A 21,407-nucleotide genomic window follows, 5' to 3' on the forward strand; every position below is an offset into this window, starting at 1 on the left:
CTCCTGCCTTCCTCCCCCGGGCACAGGCTGCCCTCAGACCAACTCCAGGCGGGAAGTGGCAGCCCTGCCCCAGCCTCTGCCCCCGGCAATGGGCAGATTGCTTGTGGGCCACGCAGCAGCCAGTCCCACTCCTGGGTCACGGGCAAAAATCACCCTTCCCCACTCCCACTCCTGGGGGGCTGCCCTGCCTGCGCGTGGAGCCCACCCGGGAGGAAGCCAAGCGGAGAAACCGAGAGGGACCAGGTCCTGAGGCCCTCGTCCCGCCTCCTGGATTTCCATGTGTGCAGCCAGCAGGAGACGACCCCTCCATTTCGTTTTTGGAGTAGGTTTTCTGTTGCCTCTGGTCAACCAGCCTGACGGCCCTTTACTTCCTCTCCCTGCTTCATGCCAGCTCCCCCTCCCAGCCCCACACGCGTGCCTGCCCCACTTCTGCTGACCTGTGCCGCTCCGGCCTGGGCTGCCTGGCTTCTCCACGGTTCAGTGGGCACCGGAGAGGCCAGGGCCTGCGGAGCTGCCCGCCCGCCGCCAGGAAGCTGATTCTGCAGCTCACAGTGAGCAAGGCCAGCACCCTGGCGTGGCTGCATCGGCTCGGCCTAGGGGTCCCTCCACGTGCGGTCCCCTGGCCCAAGGGTTCCCAGGCAGAGAGCAGCCACCCCAGGGGCCCGTGGCAGCCAGCAGGTTGGTGCTCTTCCCCGGCTGGGACCTGAGCGCAGACGGAGCTCTGGGACAGCTACCCAAAACCCTCGGACTGCAGGGCCATTGCCTGATGCCTTCTCTGCCCGAGTTGCCAGGAGCACAAATAAAGGCCCAAAGAAGCACCTGTGCTCGCCCGGCCTGGAAAATGGCCAGCAGCCCTGGTGATAAAGGACACACAGGGCACCCCCCTGCTAGCAGCTGTCTCCATCTCTTCAGGGTGGAAAACCCACTTCTTCAGGAAGCTTCTCTGAGCCCTACCCTGCCTACCTGGGACAGAATTGCTGGTAGTCCAGCAAAGGCCGAGAGCAGCTTTCTAATCCCAGATTGTCACTTATCCATGTGGCCTTATTAATTAAACTCCCTGGTCCTCACTTTCCATATTCTGAAGACAAGGGTCATTGCAGCACCCACCCAATCAGACTGCGTGTCAGACAAACCCAGTGATGGATGAAGCGTTCCGGGCAGGGATCATAAGCACAGGGGAGATGTTGGCTATCAATATGGTTATGAGGCTCTTTGGCCACATTGTTCACTGTCACCGGCCAGACCTCCCTGTCACCCAGGATATGCATAGCCCACCTCCACCCAGCCCCTGCACACACACACACACACACACACACACACACACACACACACACACGCAAGCTCACACCATCATCAGCTCCCAGTTTTCCCAAGCAGATTTCTGCCTGAAGACTTGGGCCCACTTGCTGGCATCCCCTTTCTGGCCTGGCAAGTGGGGTCCCACCCTCCCTCGCTGTCAGCCCGCAGCGGGCAATCAGGACACGGGCAGGCCAACGTCTGTGAAGCCGAGAGGGGTAGGAGGGGAAATTTGTTGCAAACTGGACTCTTATTGCATTCCAGACAGGAGTGGTTCTTGCACTAGTGGCTGTCTGGACGGACCTGGCCCGCCGCCCCCCCCCGCCCCTGTGGTGTGGTGAGGGCAGGGGCACGGTTGTTACTTGGCCTTGGCGGCTGCCTCTGAGCCCAGCACTTGCGTCTGGGTCTCTTACGCCCGTGGCAACACTGGCCAGGACCAGAGAACCTAGCCACTCCAGGGGTTGGAACAGCTGCCAGGACTGTGCAGGAAGCTCCTACAAGCCGAGGCTGGGGGGCTTGAAACCTCTTCCACTCCTGACTGTCTGAATTTTGTCCCCACTCCCATATCCTCAGAAGTCACCAAAGTGGGGCTATCAGAGAGGAAGCTGCTGGGGGGGAGCATTTCCCAGGGGCCTGCCCAGAACCTGGGGCTTTGCCGACTCCACTAACTAGCCGGCTTTCCCTCATTTTGCTTCGGAGCAGGATCTTGAGTTCAGGAGAAGGAGGGGAGCCACCCATTCGAGAGGAATTAAAAGGGCTTTGTGGGTGTGTTGGGCATGTGCTGAGTCTGCACTAATTGCCCCAGCTCCTGGGAGCCCCATCAGCTCAGCCGGGAGCTGCAGTGCTCTGTGCTCTCACACACGCGGGGGAGCAGGCAGGAGAAGCCAGAGGAGACAGGGCTGCTGCGGGGACTGGGCCCCAGGTAGGGGAGGCTGGGGGAGGCTGGCCTTTGTCTTAGTGCTGCGTAGCACGCCCATGTGCACACACTCACACACAGACACGCATCCCCACACAAACACGTAGGGCCTGCAGGCGTGGGGTCCTCCATCGTGTGGGTGTGGGGACCCCACGCTAGCCCGGGCACTGCGGTCTGTTCCTGCTGTTGTGGTGTACTTATTAATCGCGCCCCTTCCTCGTTTGGGTGACAATCTGCACGGTCACCCACCCGCGGGGAGCCAGGAGGAGCGGATGGGAGGGACTCTGCAGAGTGAGGGCTTCTCATCGGCTCTGCTTTTATCCACACCCTGTATCCTGAGCCCTGAGATCCCAGGGGCCCCGGGGAGAGGCTAGAGAAGATTGCTGTATCCCCCCAGCTCTGATGGGGACAGCCCTCACTTCAACTCAGGGGCCCGTGATCAGGTGATGCTCACGGTGTGACAAAAACATTGACCTTTCACACTAGGCCAACAACCATCTCTGCTACGATAATCATTCAGCATTTCTTATCTGCACACCTGCTACAAGTTTATCTGTGAATCAGTTTTCAACTGCAAGTTCCCAGGCAGATGAGATGAATAAGCTTCATCTTGAATGCCAGCTCTGATCAACAGTTAGTAGCTGCCTATGTCTGAGTGTTAAGAAGGATTCTGAGGCTGTATCCCAGTTGAGCAGTGAAGTGTCATGAGCTACGTCTGCTTCTGGCACAGGAGATGGGGTGGTGATATTCCTGTCTACTCTCTGGCCACCATCATCCCAGAGCACAGCAGGAGTCTCTGGGTCTCTTTCCATGAGGAGCCCCAGCATAGAGATGTGTGCAAATGCTTGTGTGTGACCTGGTGGTTCTCTGCAATGCCGACAGCCTGACCCTTCCACCTGTCTCAGTGTCAGTGCCTCTCCTTGGAAGGAAAACAATGAGGCTGGGGCCAAGAGATTACTTCGTTGGGCTCTTGGCCTTCTCCAAGTAGCGTCAACACTTAAGAAGCCATCTGCCCCGGGGGCCAGCAGGGTTGACTCATCCAACTTTGATCCTTCAACATCCTTCCTGTCCCTCTTGTCATCTCTGCCTCCGGATCTCAGCTCACAGCTTCTAAGGCAGGATATCACGATGTGGGGCTCTCCCTTTTGCTCTCAGAACCTTACACCCACAAAGAGAGCCATGCAAGTCGTGTCTTGGCTCTGCAGTCAGAGGCGGCTACTTCTGTGGCCGGTGTTTCTTTGAGGTCTGCTCGGCCTTTCAGGCCCCACCGCCCACCCAGGAGAGGCTGCGGTGTGTCAGGGGTGGCTGAGGAAGTGTATGCAAACAGGCCCATCTGTCCAAATGAGAACCAGACTCCCCTCGCCTGCCTTGCGAGATCACTAAGGCCCAGGAAGCAGGAGCTCGGTCTGAATGGTTTATTGCTGGCCCTTCAGCCAACCAAAACGGAGAGCTCACTTGTGCTTGCTCTACTGTCAGCCGCTTTGGAACCATGCAGCCCTTTCAGCTGATCTGGAATGCGATGGGCCCTCTTGTTGGCCATTCCCAATAAACCCCATAAAGGATGCATGAGATGGGCCCTAATAATGGAAATAAGTTACTAATATTTGCAAATCTTGTTCATAAAGGAACACAAGGAATGGGAGAATGGGTGAGGGAAAAGTGGCGAGGAAGTCATTGCGGCTCGCTCCCTCTTTGTAAAATGAAAAGTTTGACTAGTTAATGTGCGTGATTCTGTGACTCAAGTGTGGTTAATGTCGGCATCATCCGGGAAACAATCACATCAGCGGGACTACGAGGCCAAGGAATCCCAGACTCCAGAAGTTCTACACCGCCAACAACAGCAATGAAGGGGCGACCTGTGTCAATACACCTGGCTGATGCTATGCTCACAGTTCCCTCACGTTCTCCTTATACTTTCTCCTGATATAATTATATCGGATGTCAAAATTAGCTATCTAAATTCAGCTCAGATCTCCAAGAGAATGGATTTTTAAATGTCTTAAAATTCCAACAACAAATCATCATCCTGATTGTGCATGTGTGTGCGGGTGTTGAGGGAGAGGCATGGGGGGATGGGGGCCGGGGACAGAGGAGCCCCCCTCCCCGCAACTGGAGGCTTGCGTCACTTAGAGTGAAAGGGCTGGTTACCCGAATCTCTCTGGGCTTCAGCCACATCCAGAGCTGCTTCGGAGCAAAACTCTCTAACAAGTTACGTCTGTTTTCAACATGCTTGCCTCTACCCTGTGGTGTCTTTCTCCAGTTCTGAGACCCCAGAACATCCACAGGTCTTTGGTGGCTGTTGAACTGCCCTAGCACCAACTCATAAACCCAGAAGCAGGTGCTGTTTTTTTCCACCACTCGTCTTGATTTGGGCTCACCCCAAAGCAGCTCCTGAGCTCGGGATCCAAGTGCACCCGTAGGCCATGCGGGAAGCACACGCAGGAGAAGAGGGAGGTGATGGGGGAGGAAGGCAGCCCTGCAGGAGGATGTGATCCAAGTCATCTTCCTTGGGGGCAACTGGAGCTTCCCCCCAAGGGGAGATCAGAAGCTCAAGCCAACTGGCCGGGGGGGGGGCACAGGGCAGGGCTCTTTCCACACCACTCCCCTCGGTCACTGGAGAGGGCCGCCGATTGCCCCACTCTGGCGGAGCAAGCTTCCCCGGCTTCAGTAAAAGTCCTTGGGCAAAGAGCTGCGGCCCCTGGGAGGTGCAAGTGGAGTGGGGGCCCTCGGTGCGGCAAGGCCCAGGGACAGGTGGACATCGGCCCAGGGACAGGTGAACACCTGCCTCACCGCCTCCCTTCCACTCTTGCGTCTGTTCACTTCTAAGAACAAAGATTTGCATAGGCCTCTGCGCTCGTTCCCAGCAGCCCCTCCCCTGTCCTCTCCCTCCGTCCTGCCGCCACCTTTACTTCAGAAGGAAAGGCTAGGCCTGGAGCAAACACACGCCTCCAGGGACACCTTGGAAGTCCTAAAACCCAGGCCTGACACCCAGTGCCCGGGCTGAAGACAATTAGGGCGGTCACAAAAGGGCCGTCCCTTCCTTTCTGGCAGCAGACGTTCCTGCCACGTGGTCTGAGGAACTCCAGATGTGTCTGTGCAGCATCCAGAGCCAGGGCCTCCAGGAACAGGATGCAAGAGGCGGGGCCAGAGCAGCTGGACCCCGAAAGGGGCCTTTGCCAACCGTGCGAGGGCCGGGGTGCCTTACAAACCACCCGGTGGGCCCGAGGCTTCTATGGAGGAGGAGCAGAGCCACAGGGGGCCCAGCCCGCACCCACAGGCTTTGGGGCCGGGGCTGGAAATGCCCGACTTCTCGGACCTCTGGGCCCTGAGCTGGGGCGCAGCAGATGGTGATTCGCGCTACGTGGCGAGCCCGCGAGGGCAGCGTTTTGTCTTCCTCTGGACGGCCTTTGCAGCACGGAGCACAGTGCCTGGCAAATGGAGCAGCCACGAAGGAGGGTAGACCCGTGGGCTGACCCGGGATGCGGAAGGCAGGGGCGCACATCGCAGCCCTGGCGGGCGGCCGTGAGGCAGGAGCAGCCGTGGGGAGGCCCAGGACGGAGGGCAGCGTGTTGGAAGGGGCGGGCACGAGCCGTGTTTGCTCAAGCCTGCTGCTCCCGCACGCTCGCCATCGCAGTTAAATGGAAACGCTGCCCTTCCAGTTCTCCAGCAGGAGACCTCGGGCCATCCTCCTCCTGGGATCGTCCTCCACTTCTCTCTTTCTCTCTCAGCCCTCACCCTGGAAACAGCTGCCCCCAGGAGAGACCTAGAGTCCCGCCATGGCCACTGCCACGGTCCAAGCCGTCTCTCACCTGTAGATAAAATATCCATCCACCCCCCACACCCCGTCCTCACTCACACCCCCTGCTTTAAGTTTCTTCGTAACACTGCTCTGCCCTTGACACATTCTGTATTTATTTCTTTGGCTATGGTCCTGTCTTTCTTTGGCTATGATGTCATCTCTTTTTTTCTGTCCCATAGAACAGAAGCTTCTGGACTCCACGGACTTTGCTTTGGCTTCTCAGGCTTGAGCAGAGCCTGATTCAAGGTCAAGAAACATTTGTTGAATTAATTTCGAAGACTCTCAACCCCGTAGATGGGGAGCAGGGAAGAAGCAGTCTCAGTCCATCACGCTGGACAAAAACGAGGGTGGGGCACGGCCTGGCTCCCGCTTTTTGTCTGATCCTCCTGAGGTCCGGCACGATGTGGGTGCTCTGGACACTTCTGTTGAGTCGGATGACCTCGTCCTTTCCCTTGGCCAGGGCTGGCCCTGCCCCCCTGCTGAGTTCTGTCCCTGCTGGAGCTTTTCTTTAAATGGGCACCTGTGACCCTGTCTTGGTGTGTGTCTGCCTGAGGACAGCCGTAGGGCTTAATCTCTGGGCCCCGAAGTCGACCTGGCCTCTCCAGGTCCGTGTATCTGATGCACGGCCGCTGCTCCATAACGTCCAGAGATGAAGGGATGAATGAATGGACAAGAGAAGACAAACAAAGCAGGAGGGCGGACACCGGACCAGAGTCGGCCGAAGCCTCCCAGAGGAGCCTGAAGCTGGGTGGGCTTGAGTGATCCAGGGCAAACCCCTCCCAGCACGAGAGAGCAGGCGCCCACGGAAAGGGCCACATCAAAACACAGGCGGGGAGCCTGTGGGCCAGGCGGGGGTGGGGGGGTTGGAGGGGGTGGGCAGAGCCTTCTGGAAAGCCTTCCCAGGCCCTGACAGATGCTATCCAGGCCGCATCCTAACTCTGCTCGATCGCGGTCTGTGTTTATGGGTCCATAATCAAATGGAAACTGAAAGTTTCTCATGAGAATCATCTGTCAAAATTGTGCGGTGTCCAGGTTTGGCGCTGGGAGCCTGGGTTATAAATACCAAACGCTGCTCCAGCTCGGGCTCCATCTCGGGGGACTCGAGGGCCGTTTTTCAACAGGCCCTCGTCTGAGTAACTCAATCTTTGATCAAACACTGTGCGTAACAGTCAGAGCGATCGCAGGCGTTGGATCCGTGAGCTAAGCTTGCCCTTCCAGCAAGCAGACCAGCTCCCGCCTGCGTCCACCCCCAACCCGGCAGCTGCCTTGCTCTGGGGTGGACCCTCCAAGCACCCCTGCAGCTGGGGACCCCAGGGCTCCAGGCAAGAGGGCCACTCACCACACCAGCTCTTTTTACAAGTGGTTTCCCTAATTACGAAGGGTGTTCAATGCCGAAAACATAGACAGCAGAAAAGCACACGGAAAGCAAAACAGCCCGTAATCTCATCACCTGGACAAAAACTCTTTATCATTTTTGGCACATAGATTTCCCACCATCTTCATCTTTCCCCCAATCTCTTTTCTTTATGAAAAAATCTAATACCGTGCACACTGCTTTGAAGCCCGCTCCCCCCGCTCCTAACTGTTGTATTTGTGGCCATGTTGCTCTCTTTCCTACAGCGTGACTTTTAATAGCCACATTAATTTTCTTGGGCAATCCCCTTTTATTGAACAATTGGGTAGTTTCCAGTTCTCCAATAGTATAAAAGATGTCGTGAAGAATATATTGTGCATAGATCCTTGTGCAAATTGGAACATGGCTTTTATTTATGTCCTTAAGATAAATTCATAGAAGCAAAATGTTACTGAGTCGAAGAATATGTACATTTTTTTAGAAGTCTTTTGATACCTCCTACATTATCTCTTGTTCTGTTCCATTTCTTTAGAAATAGCCAAATATTTTTGGAATAATTTTAGCCAGTAACCTCTCTAGAGTAATAACCGGGCAAGGGAAGAGACTTACTATCTGTCACAGACGTGGGTGGAACTGTTCGTAGCTCTTTCCAGAACCATAGTTTATTTCTTTTGGCTATAGCATATCTAAGACACAGTTATGGTTCAGAGATTTGATCCCTCTTAGAAAATTAACTCTATGCCCCCAAGCACATCAATTTTGTTTGGATCTTTAGGGTTTATTTAAAAGGTTACACCCTACCCGCTCTTGGTTCTTTAAGATGTGCAATAGGGAAACGGACTTGGCCCAGTGGTTAGGGCGTCCGTCTACCACATGGGAGGTCCGCGGTTCAAACCCCGGGCCTCCTTGACCCGTGTGGAGCTGGCCCATGTGCAATGCTGATGTGCGCAAGGAGTGCCCTGCCACGCAGGGGTGTCCCCAGCGTAGGGGAGTCCCACGCGCAAGGAGTGCGCCCTGTAGGGAGAGCCACCCAGCGCGAAAGAAAGTGCAGCCTGCCCAGGAATGGTGCCGCCCACACTTCCCGTGCCACCGACAACAACAGAAGCGGACAAAGAAACAAGACGCAGCAAATAGACACAGAGAACAGACAACCAGGGGAGGGGGGGAATTGAATAAATAAATAAATCTTTAAAAAAAAAAAAAGATGTGCAATAATTAGATTAGATTCTGATCCCAACACAGTTACTTAATTGGGTGTTCCAGAAAGGGGGGGAGGTTAAGGAGGAGAACTGGCTCAGGTGGGGGGAAATAATAAGGGAAAGGCAATTAGAAGAGCTAAAAAGAGCCATCAGATGAGCAAGGGTCTTGATTTCCCTGGGACCTCAGAGAACACGGAAATCTCTTTTGGCTGCCAAACTCTACACAAGCTTGTATGCACTTGGGGGGCGGTTGCAAGTGTAGGGTCTGCCTGGTGGCTCATTTAAATGGTCCTGCAAGGTCAGAGTTAGGGGAAACGAGAGCAAGGTTGAAAGTAACCACCCACGTCCATTGCCGTTCAGCAGCCACTCACTCCTTCCTGGTAACCCTCGCCTAGACAAACCCTGAGCCTGCCCCGCAGATCTTCCCCTTGAGGGACACACATCAGGGCACCCAGGGGCAGAGCCAGCCTTCAGGGAAATCGAGGATAAGGTCAAGATTCCCTGGCGGTGGCTGTCTTCCTTCCTAGCCCCACTGTCCGTCGTGGACAACACCACACTCTTGTCGCTGCCTCCGTCGGGTGACCAGCTCTTGAGGAAAGGAGAGCACAGGCTTTTGGAGCAGGCAGACCTACTCCCAAATCCCAGCTCCCATGTCCCTGTGCAATCTTGAGGGAGTCACCAAAAAATGCTTGACTCATTTTTTGTTGTTGTAGGGTTAAACGAGATGCCAACAAATGCGGAAGTGGCCAGCACGCTTTGTGGCACTTGATAGCTGCTCGTTGACCATTATTGACTATTTCTCTTCCTCCAAATCAAGAGCTGCCTTTCCTAGGAGGGCTCCGAAGCCAGCTGGCTCCAGTCTTCTTGTTCTAGTCACTTTGGAAAAGATCAGATGAGCTACATGATGCTAAAAATTCATTTAAATAATCTAGGATCTAGCTACAGAATTGTTCTTGACAACATTGTTTATAGAACCAGATGCAGTCAAAATATTGAGCTAGAGAGAACTACATAACATATAAAGCATCCAGGACTTCCGGCAAGATGGTGGCTGAGTGAGCTTGCCTTGCCGTCTCTCCTGGGAAGAGGCAGCTGGGCACCGCTGGAGGTTCTCCGGGACCAGGCTTTTTCAGGATTTTTTCAGGGCAGGAAGTGTCTGGACATCGATTTGGTGGGAAGGTAACGGAAAGGACTGGTCTATAAGATATAATTTGGGACTTTTCAGGAGGGGGAGGCAAGATGGCGGCTGAGTGAACTTCCCAGTTACTAGCTCCTGGGGGGAATCGGCTGGGAGGCGTCGGAGACTCTTTGGGACCGGCTGTTTCGGGATTTTTCCTGGTCCGGAGGTGTCTGGACATCGATTTGGAGGGAAGGGAACAGAGAGGATCCATCTGTGAAATATACACGGAGATCCCAGCTACTTGTGGAGGACTCCCTCCTTGGGTAGGCGGAGCCGAGGCAGCTAGCACCGCGGCGGGTGGCGGGCGGGAGATCCGAGCCGCGCTGCGCCGCGGCGGCGGGCGGTGGGCGGGGAAGCCGAGTCCGGCTGAGCCCGGCTGAGCCGCGGCGGGCGGGGGGGCCAAGCCCAGCTGAGCTCAGCCGAGCCCAGCCGCGCCGCGGCGGGCGGCGAGCGGGAGAGCCGAGCCGCGCTGCACTGCGCCGGGCGGCGGGCGGGAAAGCCGAGACCAGCCGAGCCGCGGCGGGAGGGGAAGCCGAGCCCAGCCGAGCCGCGGCGGGCAGCAGGCAGGGGACCCGAGCCCAGCCGAGCCCAGCCGAGCCCAGCCAAGCTGCGGCGGGCGGCGGGAGGGGGACTGGAGCCCAGCTGAGCCCAGCTGAGCCCAGCCGAGCCTGGCGGCAGGGTTTCTGTTCTTTGGTGTTTTTTTTTTTGTTGTTGTTGTTGTTGTTCTTGTTGTTTTTTTTTTTTTTTCAATCCTCTCTTTCTTGTCCCCAATATTCTTCTTATACTATTTTACCTTAACAATACAATAGGTCCTACAGGAAATACCTCACATTTGCTGGGTTTCCTCACCCTCCACTGCCTCAATTCTCTGTGAATAGATTTAGCCTATCTACACTATCCCCTTTCCCCTACAACTTGATATCCTCCACCATCTGCTATCTCTCCTATATTCCATCTCCCTTTCTTTGATCCACAAAGTGTCTAACTCTTAATTTCTAATACCTTTGTTTAGTTTTCCATCTGGTATTCGTCCCTGAAACTATTACCTTTCTTTTCTCTTTCCCTCTCTCATGAAAACAATAGCCTCTTAGTACGTACCACATTCCTCCCATATTCAGTCATCTACCTCATTATAGGTACTTTCCTACTACTATAACTCTACACAATTTACATGATCTAACCTCCATCCTCCCAGAACTCATATTGTTGCTTTGTAAACATATATCACCATACTACTTCACACTTTTTCCTTCCTTACACAGTTGACTTTCCCCAGCACTAATACTTTCCTTTAAAGTGAGCTTAACTAGCAATAAGAAATTGGAATAAGAAGAACAAAGTGAGAAAGAGAAGATATAACACTTACGCAAAAACAACAGCTAATTAATCTCCAAGATTAGACAAAGAAGCTAAGGAACTGATTAAACCCGTCAAGAAAAAATGTTGACAAGACAGCAACAAAAATCTACAAACCAAACCAGTAATCAGGAAAACATGGCTGAATCCAATCAACAAACTGAAAATCAGGAAGGGGGGCAGGACTTCGCACAAGCAATGAAAGATCTCAGAACATTTATCACCGACAAATTTGATGAAGTAATGAAAGAGGTTAACAGCATGAAGACAACACTTGGAGGGGAAATTGCAGACATGCGCAAAAAAATAACAGATATGATGGAAATGAACACCACAATTCAAGAAATAAAAAATACACTTGCAGCAAATATCAGCAGACTAGAAGAGGCAGAGCAGAGAATTAGTGATGTGGAAGACAGTGCATTGGAAATCAAACAGATAGTAGAAGTTGTCAATAAAAAGGTAGAAAAAATCCAGATAGGACTTAGGGACCTGAATGATAACGCAAAACGCTCAAACATACGTATTATAGGCATTCCAGAAGGAGAAGAGAAGGGAAAGGGGTCAGAAGGAGTGTTGCAGGAAATAATGAACGAAAACTTCCCAAATCTACTGAAAGAGACAGATGTACATATCCAAGAAGCACAGCGCACTCCACTGGTCATAAACCCCAACAGGCCCACCCCAAGACATATACTTGTCAAATTATCCAATGCTCAAGACAAAGAAAAAATTCTAAAAGCAGCAAGAGAAAAGAAAACCATCACATACAAGGGAAACTCCATAAGATTAAGTGCTGATTTCTCATCTGAAACGATGGAGGCAAGAAGGCAGTGGTATGATATAGTCAAGGTACTAAAGGAAAAAAATCTCCAACCAAGAATACTCTATCCAGCTAAACTAGCATTCAAAAATGATGGAGAGTTCAAAATATTCACAGATAAACAGAAACTGAAAGAGTATATCAACAAGAAACCTCCCCTTCAAGAAATTCTTAAGGGAATTCTGCAGGAAGAAAGGAAAAAACAGGACAGTCAGAGATGGAGGAGAGTGTAAAAGCAACAAGAAAGACAAAAATAGAAGGGGAAAATAAAATAATACAAACAAAATATAACAAACACAAATCCAACCAAAATATGGCTACCATAAATAACTCTCTAAACGTAATAACACTGAATGTCAACGGATTAAACTCACCTATCAAAAGATTCAGACTGGGACACTGGATAAGGAAATACGACCCATCTATATGCTGCCTACAAGAGACACATCTTAGACCCAGAGACTCATGGAGGTTGAAAGTGAATGGCTGGAAAACAATCATACAAGCAAACAACAACCAAAAAAAGGCAGGAGTAGCTATATTAATATCAGACAAAATAGACTTTAAATGCGAAACAATTGTGAGAGACAAAGGAGGATACTATATTTTAGTGAAAGGGACAATTTGTCAAGAAGATCGAACAATCATAAATATTTATGCTCCTAACAAGGGCGCCTCTAAATATGTGAGGCAAATGCTGGAAAAACTAAGTGAAAGAATAGATGCATCTACAATTATAGTGGGGGATTTTAATACACCACTATCAACTCTGGACAGAACATCTCAAAAGAGAATCACTAAAGAAACAAAACATTTGAACAGTATATTAGAAGAGCTGGATCTAATAGACATATATAGATCATTACACCCAAACACAGCAGGATATACATTTTTCTCAAGCGCACATGGAACATTCTCCAAGATTGACCAATTGCTAGGCCACAAAGAAAGGCTTAATGAATTCAGAAAGATCGAAATCATACAAAACAATATCTCTGACCACAGTGGAGTCAAGCTGGAAATTTGCAAGGGACAGAGACCCAGACTTCACATGACAATTTGGAAATTAAACAGCACACTCTTAGAAAAACAGTGGGTCAAAGAGGAAATCTCAAAAGAAATCAATGACTACCTTGAAACAAATGATAATGATAACACAACATACCAAAATTTATGGGATGCAGCAAAAGCGGTACTGAGAGGGAAATTTATAGCCATAAATTCATATATCAAAATCAGCTAAGTTTATTGCTTCACCCTCAAACCTGAAGAAAGATCTAGCTCACCATCATCAGCTTGCTAAGATTGGAAATTCAGATCAATTAGCAAAAACTCTTCAAGATCAATCCTATGAGTCTGATCTAGATCCAAGTCTGGACATATTTTATCCTCCAGATGGCCTACCTCTGGACTTACTAGAGAACTTAGATGAGCTTTCAGAGTCCCCTGAGGAGGCTGAACTTTCCCCACATGAGTGGGAAATCCAAACTCAGCATCTAGAGCCTGCTGAGGAGCTAGAACAATCTCAAACCCAACAGGAAGCCCCAGCTGAGCATCCAGAGCCCCCTGAGAAAGTAGAACCATCTCCAGCTCAGCAGGAGAACCCAGCCCAGTCCTCAGACACCCTTCAGGGGGCTGAACTTCCTGCAGGCCAGCTGGAGGCCCCAGCACAGCCCTCAGAGGACCCTGAGGAGGCTGAACTTCCTCCAGTCCAGCCATATGACCCAGCACAACCCTCAGAGCACATGAGGAGGCTGAACCTCCTCCATTCCAGCCGGAGGCCCCAGCTCAGCCTCCAGAGCCTGAAAGGGAGGCTGCACATCAACCTCCAGGGAATGTTGTGGCGACTGTTCAACATCCAGATCTGGATGAGGCTCATTTTTCAAACTTTCCCAATGTCACACTCAAACCTGTAGATCTACAGGTTACTGTAACTCCAGAAGCCACTAGTGCTGGAACTTCAACAGAGCAGGAGGTCCCAGCTCACCGTCCAGAGTTCGTTTATGAGGGTGAACCTTCTACAGGCCAGCAAGAAGGCCCAGCTCAACTTCCAGGGCCCTCTGAGGAGGTGGAAACTTCTCCAGCCCAACCAGAAGCCCCAGCTCAACGATCCGAGTCGTCTGAACAGGTGGAACCTTCTCCAGTAGAGCAGGAAGCATCAGCTCAGCCACTGGAACCTGCTGAACAGGTTGAAAGTGCTCCAGGTCAGCAAGAGGCCTCAGCTCAGTCTCTGCAGCTACCTGAAGAAGTTGAACCTTCTCCATTCGAGCAGGACAGTACAGGTCCAGAGCCCTCTATGGGGGTTATAACTCAAACTCCAGCTCCAGGCCAGGGCCCAGCTCATTACTCAAACTTGCCAAGTGATACACTTGGAACTGGGGATCTACAGGTTACCATAACTCCAGAGCCCACTAAAGAGGCTGAACCTTCTCTAAGCCAGCAGGAGACCCCGGGTCAACCACCAACACCCCCTGAAGAAGCAGAACCTTCTCCAATCCTACAGGAAGGCCCACCTCAACCTCTAGAGCACTCAGAAGAAGCTGGACTTTCTCTAGACCAGCAGGAGGTCCCAGCTCACCCTGCAGATACCTCTGAGGAAACTGAACCTTCTACAACCCAGCAGGAGACCTCAGGGCTTCCAACTCTCCCTCCACCCTCTCCACATCAACAAGAGGAGCCAGTTCAGCTTCCAGAGCCTACAGGGGAATTGGAGCTATCACCAATGCAGCAAGAGGCTCCAGTTCAGCCTCCAAAACCTGCTACAGAAGCTGAATATCAACCAATCCAGCAGGATTCTGCAATTCAGCCTATACAATGCAATGAGACGCTCAGCCCTTCTGCAGGCCAGCCAGAGTCCCCATTTCAGCCACCACTGGCCCCTAATGAGGTTGCAGCTCACCCTGCAGTGCATGATGAGATGACAGTTTACCCTCCAGGTCTGCATCAGCCTCAGCATGCAAACTTGGCCCATGTTACAGTTAAGCCAGTGGATCTGATACTTACGATAACTCCTGAACCCACTACAGAGGTTGTATCACCCATGGCCCAGCAGGAAGCACCAGCTCAACCACCAGAGCCTCTGAAGGAGAGTGCACCTTCAGTACAACAAGTGGCCCCAGGTTACCCTTCAGAGCCCCCTGATACAGTAGAACCACCTACAGTACAACAGGTGACACCAGCTCTGTCCCCAGTTCCCCTCAAGGAAGGTGAACTTTGCCTGTCCAGCAAGAGGCTCAAACCTCACCTCTGGAGCCCACTAAGGAAGAGGAACCTTTTCCAAACCAACAGGAGTCTCAGGCTCAGCCTCCAACACCCCCTAAGCAAGTTGAACCATCTCCAACCCAGCAGGAGTCTTCAGTTTATGCTCCAGAGCCCACTGAAGTTGAAAGTTCTCCAGCCCAGGTTGAGACTCCAACTCAACCTCCAGAGCCTCATGAGGTGGAAATGTTACCTCCAGGTCACATTCAAGCTCAGCATCCAGTATTCTCCAATGTCACAGTTAAACCAGTGAATCTGCAACTTACCATAACACCAGCTCAGTCTCCAGAGCCCCCTGAGGAGTTTGAGCCATCTCCAGTCCAGCAGGTAGTACCAGCTCAGTCTCTGGAGCTGCCTAAGGAGATGGCACCTTCCCCAACTCAGCAGGTCCCTCAGGAGTCTCAGGATCACTCCCCAGAGCCACAAAAGGATCAGGTGGTGACTCTTCAGCCTCCTGGCCAGGATGAAGCTCAACATTCAAACTTACCCAGTGTCACCCTTAAACCTGTGGATCTTCAGGTTACAATAACTCCAGAGCCTACTGAGGAAGGTCGGCCTTCTCCAGTCCAACATGTGACTCCACCTGTTCCTCCAGAGCTCACTGAGGTGGCAAAACCTTCTGCAACCCAGCAGGAGTCTCTATCTCTGCCTACAGAAATGTCCACAGAGATTGGACCTTCTCCAGTCCAGCAGGAGTCTCCAGTTCAGTTTCCAGAGCCTGCTACACACAGTATAGCTCAAGCCCCAGTGCATCAAGAGGTGACAATTTCACCTCAAAGTCAGGATGAGGCTCAGCATCCAGTCACAATTAAACCTGTGGATCTGGAGCTTACCATAATTTCTGAGCCTGCTAAAGAGATTGAATTTTTTCCAGTTCAGCAAATTGCCCCTGCTCAGTCTCCAGAACCCCTGAAGGAGAAAAAAACTTCTCTGGTCCAGCAGAAAACCTCAGCTCCATTTCCAGAGCCCCCTAAGGAAGTAGAACCTTCTCCAGTCCTGCAGGAGGCCCCAGGTCACCTTCCAGAGCCCTCTGAGAAAGAGGAACCCTTTCCTGTCCAACAGTTGACCTCGGCTCAGCCTGCAGAGTCTTCTAAGGAGGTGGTATCTTCTCCAATTCAGCAGGGGACCCCAGCTCAGACTTCAGAAATTCCACAGAATGCGGAATCTTCTTCATTCCAGCAGGTAACCCTAGCACCTCCTGCATATCCTCCTGAGGAAGTTATAACTTCAGAACCCACTAAGGAGGCTGGATACTCTACAGCCCCACAGAAAACTACAGTTCCTTCTTCAGAGCTTCCTGAGATGACTCTTCCACCTTCAGACCAGGTTCAAGCTCAGCATCCAAACCTGACAGAAGTCACACTCAAACCTGTGGATTTGGAGCTTTCCATAACTCCAGAGACCAGTAAGGCAGTTGAATATTCTACAACCCTGCCCAAAACTACAGTTTCTTCTCCAAAGCCCCCTGAAGTGGCCCCTCCACCTTCAGATCAGGTTCAAGCTCAGCATCCAAACCTGACAGAAGTCACACTCAAACCTGTGGATTTGGAGCGTTCCATAACTCCAGAGACCAGTAAAGCAGTTGAATATTCTACAACCCTGCACAAAACTACAGTTTCTTCTCCAAAGCCCCCTGACGTGACCCCTCCACCTTCAGACCAGCTTCAGGCTCAGCATGCAAACCTGACAGGAGTCACAGTTAAACATGTTGACCTGGAGCTTCCTGTAACTCCAGAACCCTCTATGGAGGTTGCACCTTCTCCAACCAAGCAGGAGTCCCAAACTCAGCCTCTAGGACTTCCTAAGGAGACAGAAGCTCAACCTCCAGCTTTTCAGGAGCTGACAGTTCTGTCTACAAGTAAGGAGCAAGCTCAGCAATCAAGCTTGTCCAGTGTCACAGTTCAGCCTTTGGACCTGAAGCTTACCGTAAATCCAGAACCTACTACAGAAATTGAACATTCTACTGCCCTGGAGAAGACTACAGCTCCTCCAACACACCTTCAGGTGACATTTCCACCTTCAGATGAGATTCAGGTTCAGAATCCAAACCTGACTACAGTCACAGTTAAACCTGTGGATCTGCAACTTACCATAATTCCAGAACACAATACAGAGGTTGAACCTTCTCCAACCAAGCAGGAATCTTCAACTCAGCCTCCTGAGTCTCCTCAGGTGGTTATGCCTCAACTTCCAATATATCACGAGGTTACAGTTCCACCTCCAGGTCAAAATCAATCTCAGCATTCAAATTTGCCCAATGTCACTGTTAAATCTGTGGACCTGGAGGTCACCATAACTTCGGAACCCACAAGTACAACTTCTTCTCCAGAGCTCCCTCAGGTTGCCCCTCCACTTCTAGATCTGATTCAGGCTCAGCATCCAAACCTGACAGAAGTCACTGTTAAACCTGGGAATCTGGAGCTTACCATAACTCCAGAACCCAATATGGAGGCTCAACCTCCTCCAACCAAGCAGGATCAAGTTCAGCATTCAAACCCACACTTGCCCAGTGTCACACTTAAACCGAAGGACCTGGAGGTCACTGTAACTCCAAACCCCATAATGGAGGTTGAACATTCCACTTCCCTGCCTGGGGTAGAACTTCCTCCTCCAAACCAGGTTCAGACTCTGCATCCAAACCTGACTATAGTTCAACCTTTGGATATAGAGCATTCCATAACTCAGCACCCAAGGTCATCAGAAGCAGATACCGTCCCTCCATCTACTCTATATTCATCGGTGCATTCTACAAATTACCCCCCAGAACAGGCACGGACAGGTTTGCCTGTGCAACAGGAACAGAATTTTGCTGCAAATTACCCCCCAGAACAGGCAAGGACAGGTTTACCTGTGCAACAGGAACAGACTTTTGCTGCAAATTACCCCCCAGAACAAGCAAGGACAGGTTTACCTGTGCAACAGGAACAGACTGTTGTTGCAAATTACCCTCCAGATCAGGCACAGATGGGTTTAACTGTGCAACAGGAACAGAACGTCACCACGACCATCAACATATGCAAGCTCTGTACCTGCAAAGATGAGACACTGGACTGTTGTGGCTTGAGCCTACAGCAGAGGCTCCACAGAATCCCTGTGCTAGACCGCAGCACCTACAATGGCACCTTCACCATCTTGTAAGAATTGCCTTTCTTCTTCTGGCCTCTACAGTCTGCCTCTTAAGCACACACAGCAGCCTCTTCAAGGTTTTCTTGGGCCTGCTTCATCTCCCCAACATACACTGGCTTACTGTCTATTTTTATCTTTTCTTTGCAACTCTCCTTCTCACTATTGTGCCCCTTTGTCCAGCCTTGCAGTTGTGATTGCCTTTGTTCTTTTCCCTTACCCATATTATTTAGCCCCATCATTTCATGCCTTAATCTCTGCTCTACTCCCCTTTTTGCTCCATTCTCTTACAGAAGCACGTCCCTTTCCCCACCTCATTGCTGATGATACAACAAAGTGGTTAAGAGCAGAAATTCTGAAGTCAGGCTGCCTGGGTTTGAACCCAGCTCTGTCATTTATCAGCTTTGTAACCCTGGGCAAGTTATTTAACTCTGTGATGCAGTTTCCTTAGCTGCAAAATGGAGGTTATAGTAGTTACTATCTCATAGGATCATTACATGATTTAAATGAGTTAATACATGTAATACATCACATACCTAACATAAATGTGAATGTTAGCTATTATTAATATTCAATCACTCAGTAATGCTCAAACCTTGTCTTTGTCCCTGACTTTCTATATATAGCACCTGTTAGTGCCCAACCGAGGGCTAGGTACTGTGGGAGCCACAGAAGCATAAGACATTGTCTCAGGAACCTGACAATGACAGGTGAGAAGAAAGGGAATATGCATAAAAAGGGAAGTGATATACTAAAAGAGATGCAGACCATAGGTGCTGTAATTCACCAAAATCTGTCATCACCACAGTGTGCAGGTCTAATAAAACCCTGCATGTACAAGATGAAACCTTAGCTTGGGCTTAAAGAGTGGCTAAGATTTGTAAACAGAAAACTAGGGAGTACAACTAGGCTAAGGCTGAAGGGATGATCAGAATTTAGTAGACTAATCTGGCTGCAGTGTTGGGTTAGGAAGCAATGAAAGATAAGATTATGAAAAATATTGATTATCAGCTATAGGGGTTTGAATGTTATGCTACAAGATATGTAGAACTATTGAATGTTTCAAGTAAGAGCAATTATTAAAATAGGAAGATTATTTTAAAATCGATATATAGAGCAATCTAGAGAGAAGAAATCTTGATTTGGGAGACCAAGCAGAAAGTTCTAGCAAAAGCTAAGGTTAAATGAGAAGGGGATGGATCAAAGTGGTTGTGATAGGAATGAAAAGAAACTATAAAGCAGTACTATAAAGGGAGAATGGGCAGGGTTTGGTGATTGACTCTAGGAGTTGGGGACAGGGTAAACAGGAAGAAGAAAAATCAAATATGAAACAAAACAAAACAAAACAAATATGACTCCAGGGGATGATTAGGAGAATGATCATGAATCAGCAGATGGAAATATCGCTGTCAGGAAGGACAGCCAGTTTGAGGGACATGAGTTCAGCTTTTAGGCTTCTTTATAGGTGAGCATAAAGCTACAAGAAGGCTCCTGATTGAGTGCAAATGTCCACTGGGCAGATGGGCAGACAAGTGTCTGTTTTCACTTACTTCTCTCTTTTTTAAAAAATTTTTTGAAATATATCACTCATATGTAAACAATGTATAATAATTATGAACTTACAAACCAAACATATATAACATGACTTCTGTTCTTTTCTTTCTTTCTTTCTCTCTTTCTCTCTCTCTTTCTCTCTCTCTCTCTCTCTCTCTCTCTCTCTCTCTCTCTCTCTCTCTCTCTCTCTCTCTCTCTCTCTCTCTCTCCTCCCCTTCCCCCTCCCCGCCTACCCTGCTTGTCTCTTGTTTGTTCTCTGTGTCTATTTGCTGCGTCTTCTTCTTTGTCTACTTCTGTTGTTGTCAGCGGCATGGGAATTTGTGTTTCTTTTTGTTGCGTCACATTATTGTGTCTGCTCTCCGTGTGTGCGGCACCATTCTTGGGCAGGTTGCACTTTTTTTTGCACTGGGCGGCTATCCTTATAGGCGTACTCCTTGCATGTGGGGCTCCCCTACACCAGGGACACCCCTGCATGCACGACACTCCTTGCACACATCTGCACTGCACATGGGCCAGCTCCACACGGGTCAAGGAGGCCCCGGGGTTTGAACCGCGGACCTCCCATGTGGTAGACGGACACCCTAACCACTGGGCCAAGTCCTCTTCCCACCATGACTTCTTTCTGACATCCCAGAAACAGTGTATCACTGTTTTGATTTGATGAACTCAGTAGATAAGCTGTTGCTGAGGGAAGAGAACAGAGCTAAAGGTCAAGATTCAAACTCCTCCATGGAGTTAGTGGTCACAACTGAACCTCGGACATTTAAACATCTCTTCAACATGTGTCATTCATAGATACAGTCCCACTGCATTAAAAAAAAAAAAGTCATAAGTATATGGGATAAGTGAAAGTGAAAGTTCCTCTGCCCCTTCTTCCCATTTCCACCTTCCTCCATACCACATGTAAGATGACTCGTGTTAACATTTTGCTGTGTGTCCTTCCTACAGATCTTTTTCCTTTGCATTGACATACATATATGTATTCTTAGGTACTTTTTCCCCTGATTAGGTAATGCTTTACTCCTTGCTCAATGATTTGCACTGTCTCTGAGCAATATGGCTAAGAGATCTTTATGCATCAATATATAATATCTCTAATTTCTACTTGCCCTTGCTATCCCAACACATGTAAAAGTGTGAACAGTGGGCACTTAGCCAAAGTTTTGGAGTTTCCTGGCATGTGGTTTCTTTATACTTATTTGTTGATAATGACAAAGGAGAAGAAATTGGACTAATAGGAAGTTCAGTTTCTGAGATGGCCCTATCATTTGTGCCACTGATCCCATAGTATTTCTTTATTAATTGTGCAAATTTGGAAGCTGACCACTGTAGAAATTGGAAAGCTGGTGTTTTCTGCTTTTAAGAGATTTCCCATGAGGTTGCCATGATTCTTTACACTTAGTCTTTTCATTCTTTTCCTACTTATTCAAGGATATGAAATGTGTTTCTTCACAGAAATTTCCGAGGAAACTATATTTCTTACATTGATGAAAATGTACGGAAGGGATATCCCTGGGTTGAGAAACTGTGAGTATATTCTCTCCAAATC

At 50.1% G+C, this 21,407-nt stretch overlaps 1 protein-coding gene and 1 long non-coding RNA gene across 3 annotated transcripts in view; both read left to right on the forward strand.

Moving 5' to 3' along the window:
• LOC131275064 (uncharacterized) overlaps nt 1-21,407 on the forward strand; it is a 360,126-nt gene that overhangs the window by 78,785 nt on the left and 259,934 nt on the right. The window lies entirely within an intron of this gene.
• The window catches only part of LOC131275136 (leucine-rich repeat-containing protein 37B-like), a 78,416-nt gene that overhangs the window by 3,647 nt on the left and 53,362 nt on the right, over nt 1-21,407 (forward strand). Inside the window, exons 2-4 of the mRNA XM_071210874.1 lie at nt 392-551; nt 16,079-18,315; nt 21,314-21,385. Of these exons, the coding sequence (XP_071066975.1) occupies nt 392-551; nt 16,079-18,315; nt 21,314-21,385 (2,469 nt within the window). The remainder of the gene's footprint in view (nt 1-391; nt 552-16,078; nt 18,316-21,313; nt 21,386-21,407) is intronic.

Source organism: Dasypus novemcinctus, chromosome 21 (assembly GCF_030445035.2).
Source record: "Dasypus novemcinctus isolate mDasNov1 chromosome 21, mDasNov1.1.hap2, whole genome shotgun sequence".
Classification (NCBI taxonomy): domain Eukaryota; kingdom Metazoa; phylum Chordata; class Mammalia; order Cingulata; family Dasypodidae; genus Dasypus; species Dasypus novemcinctus.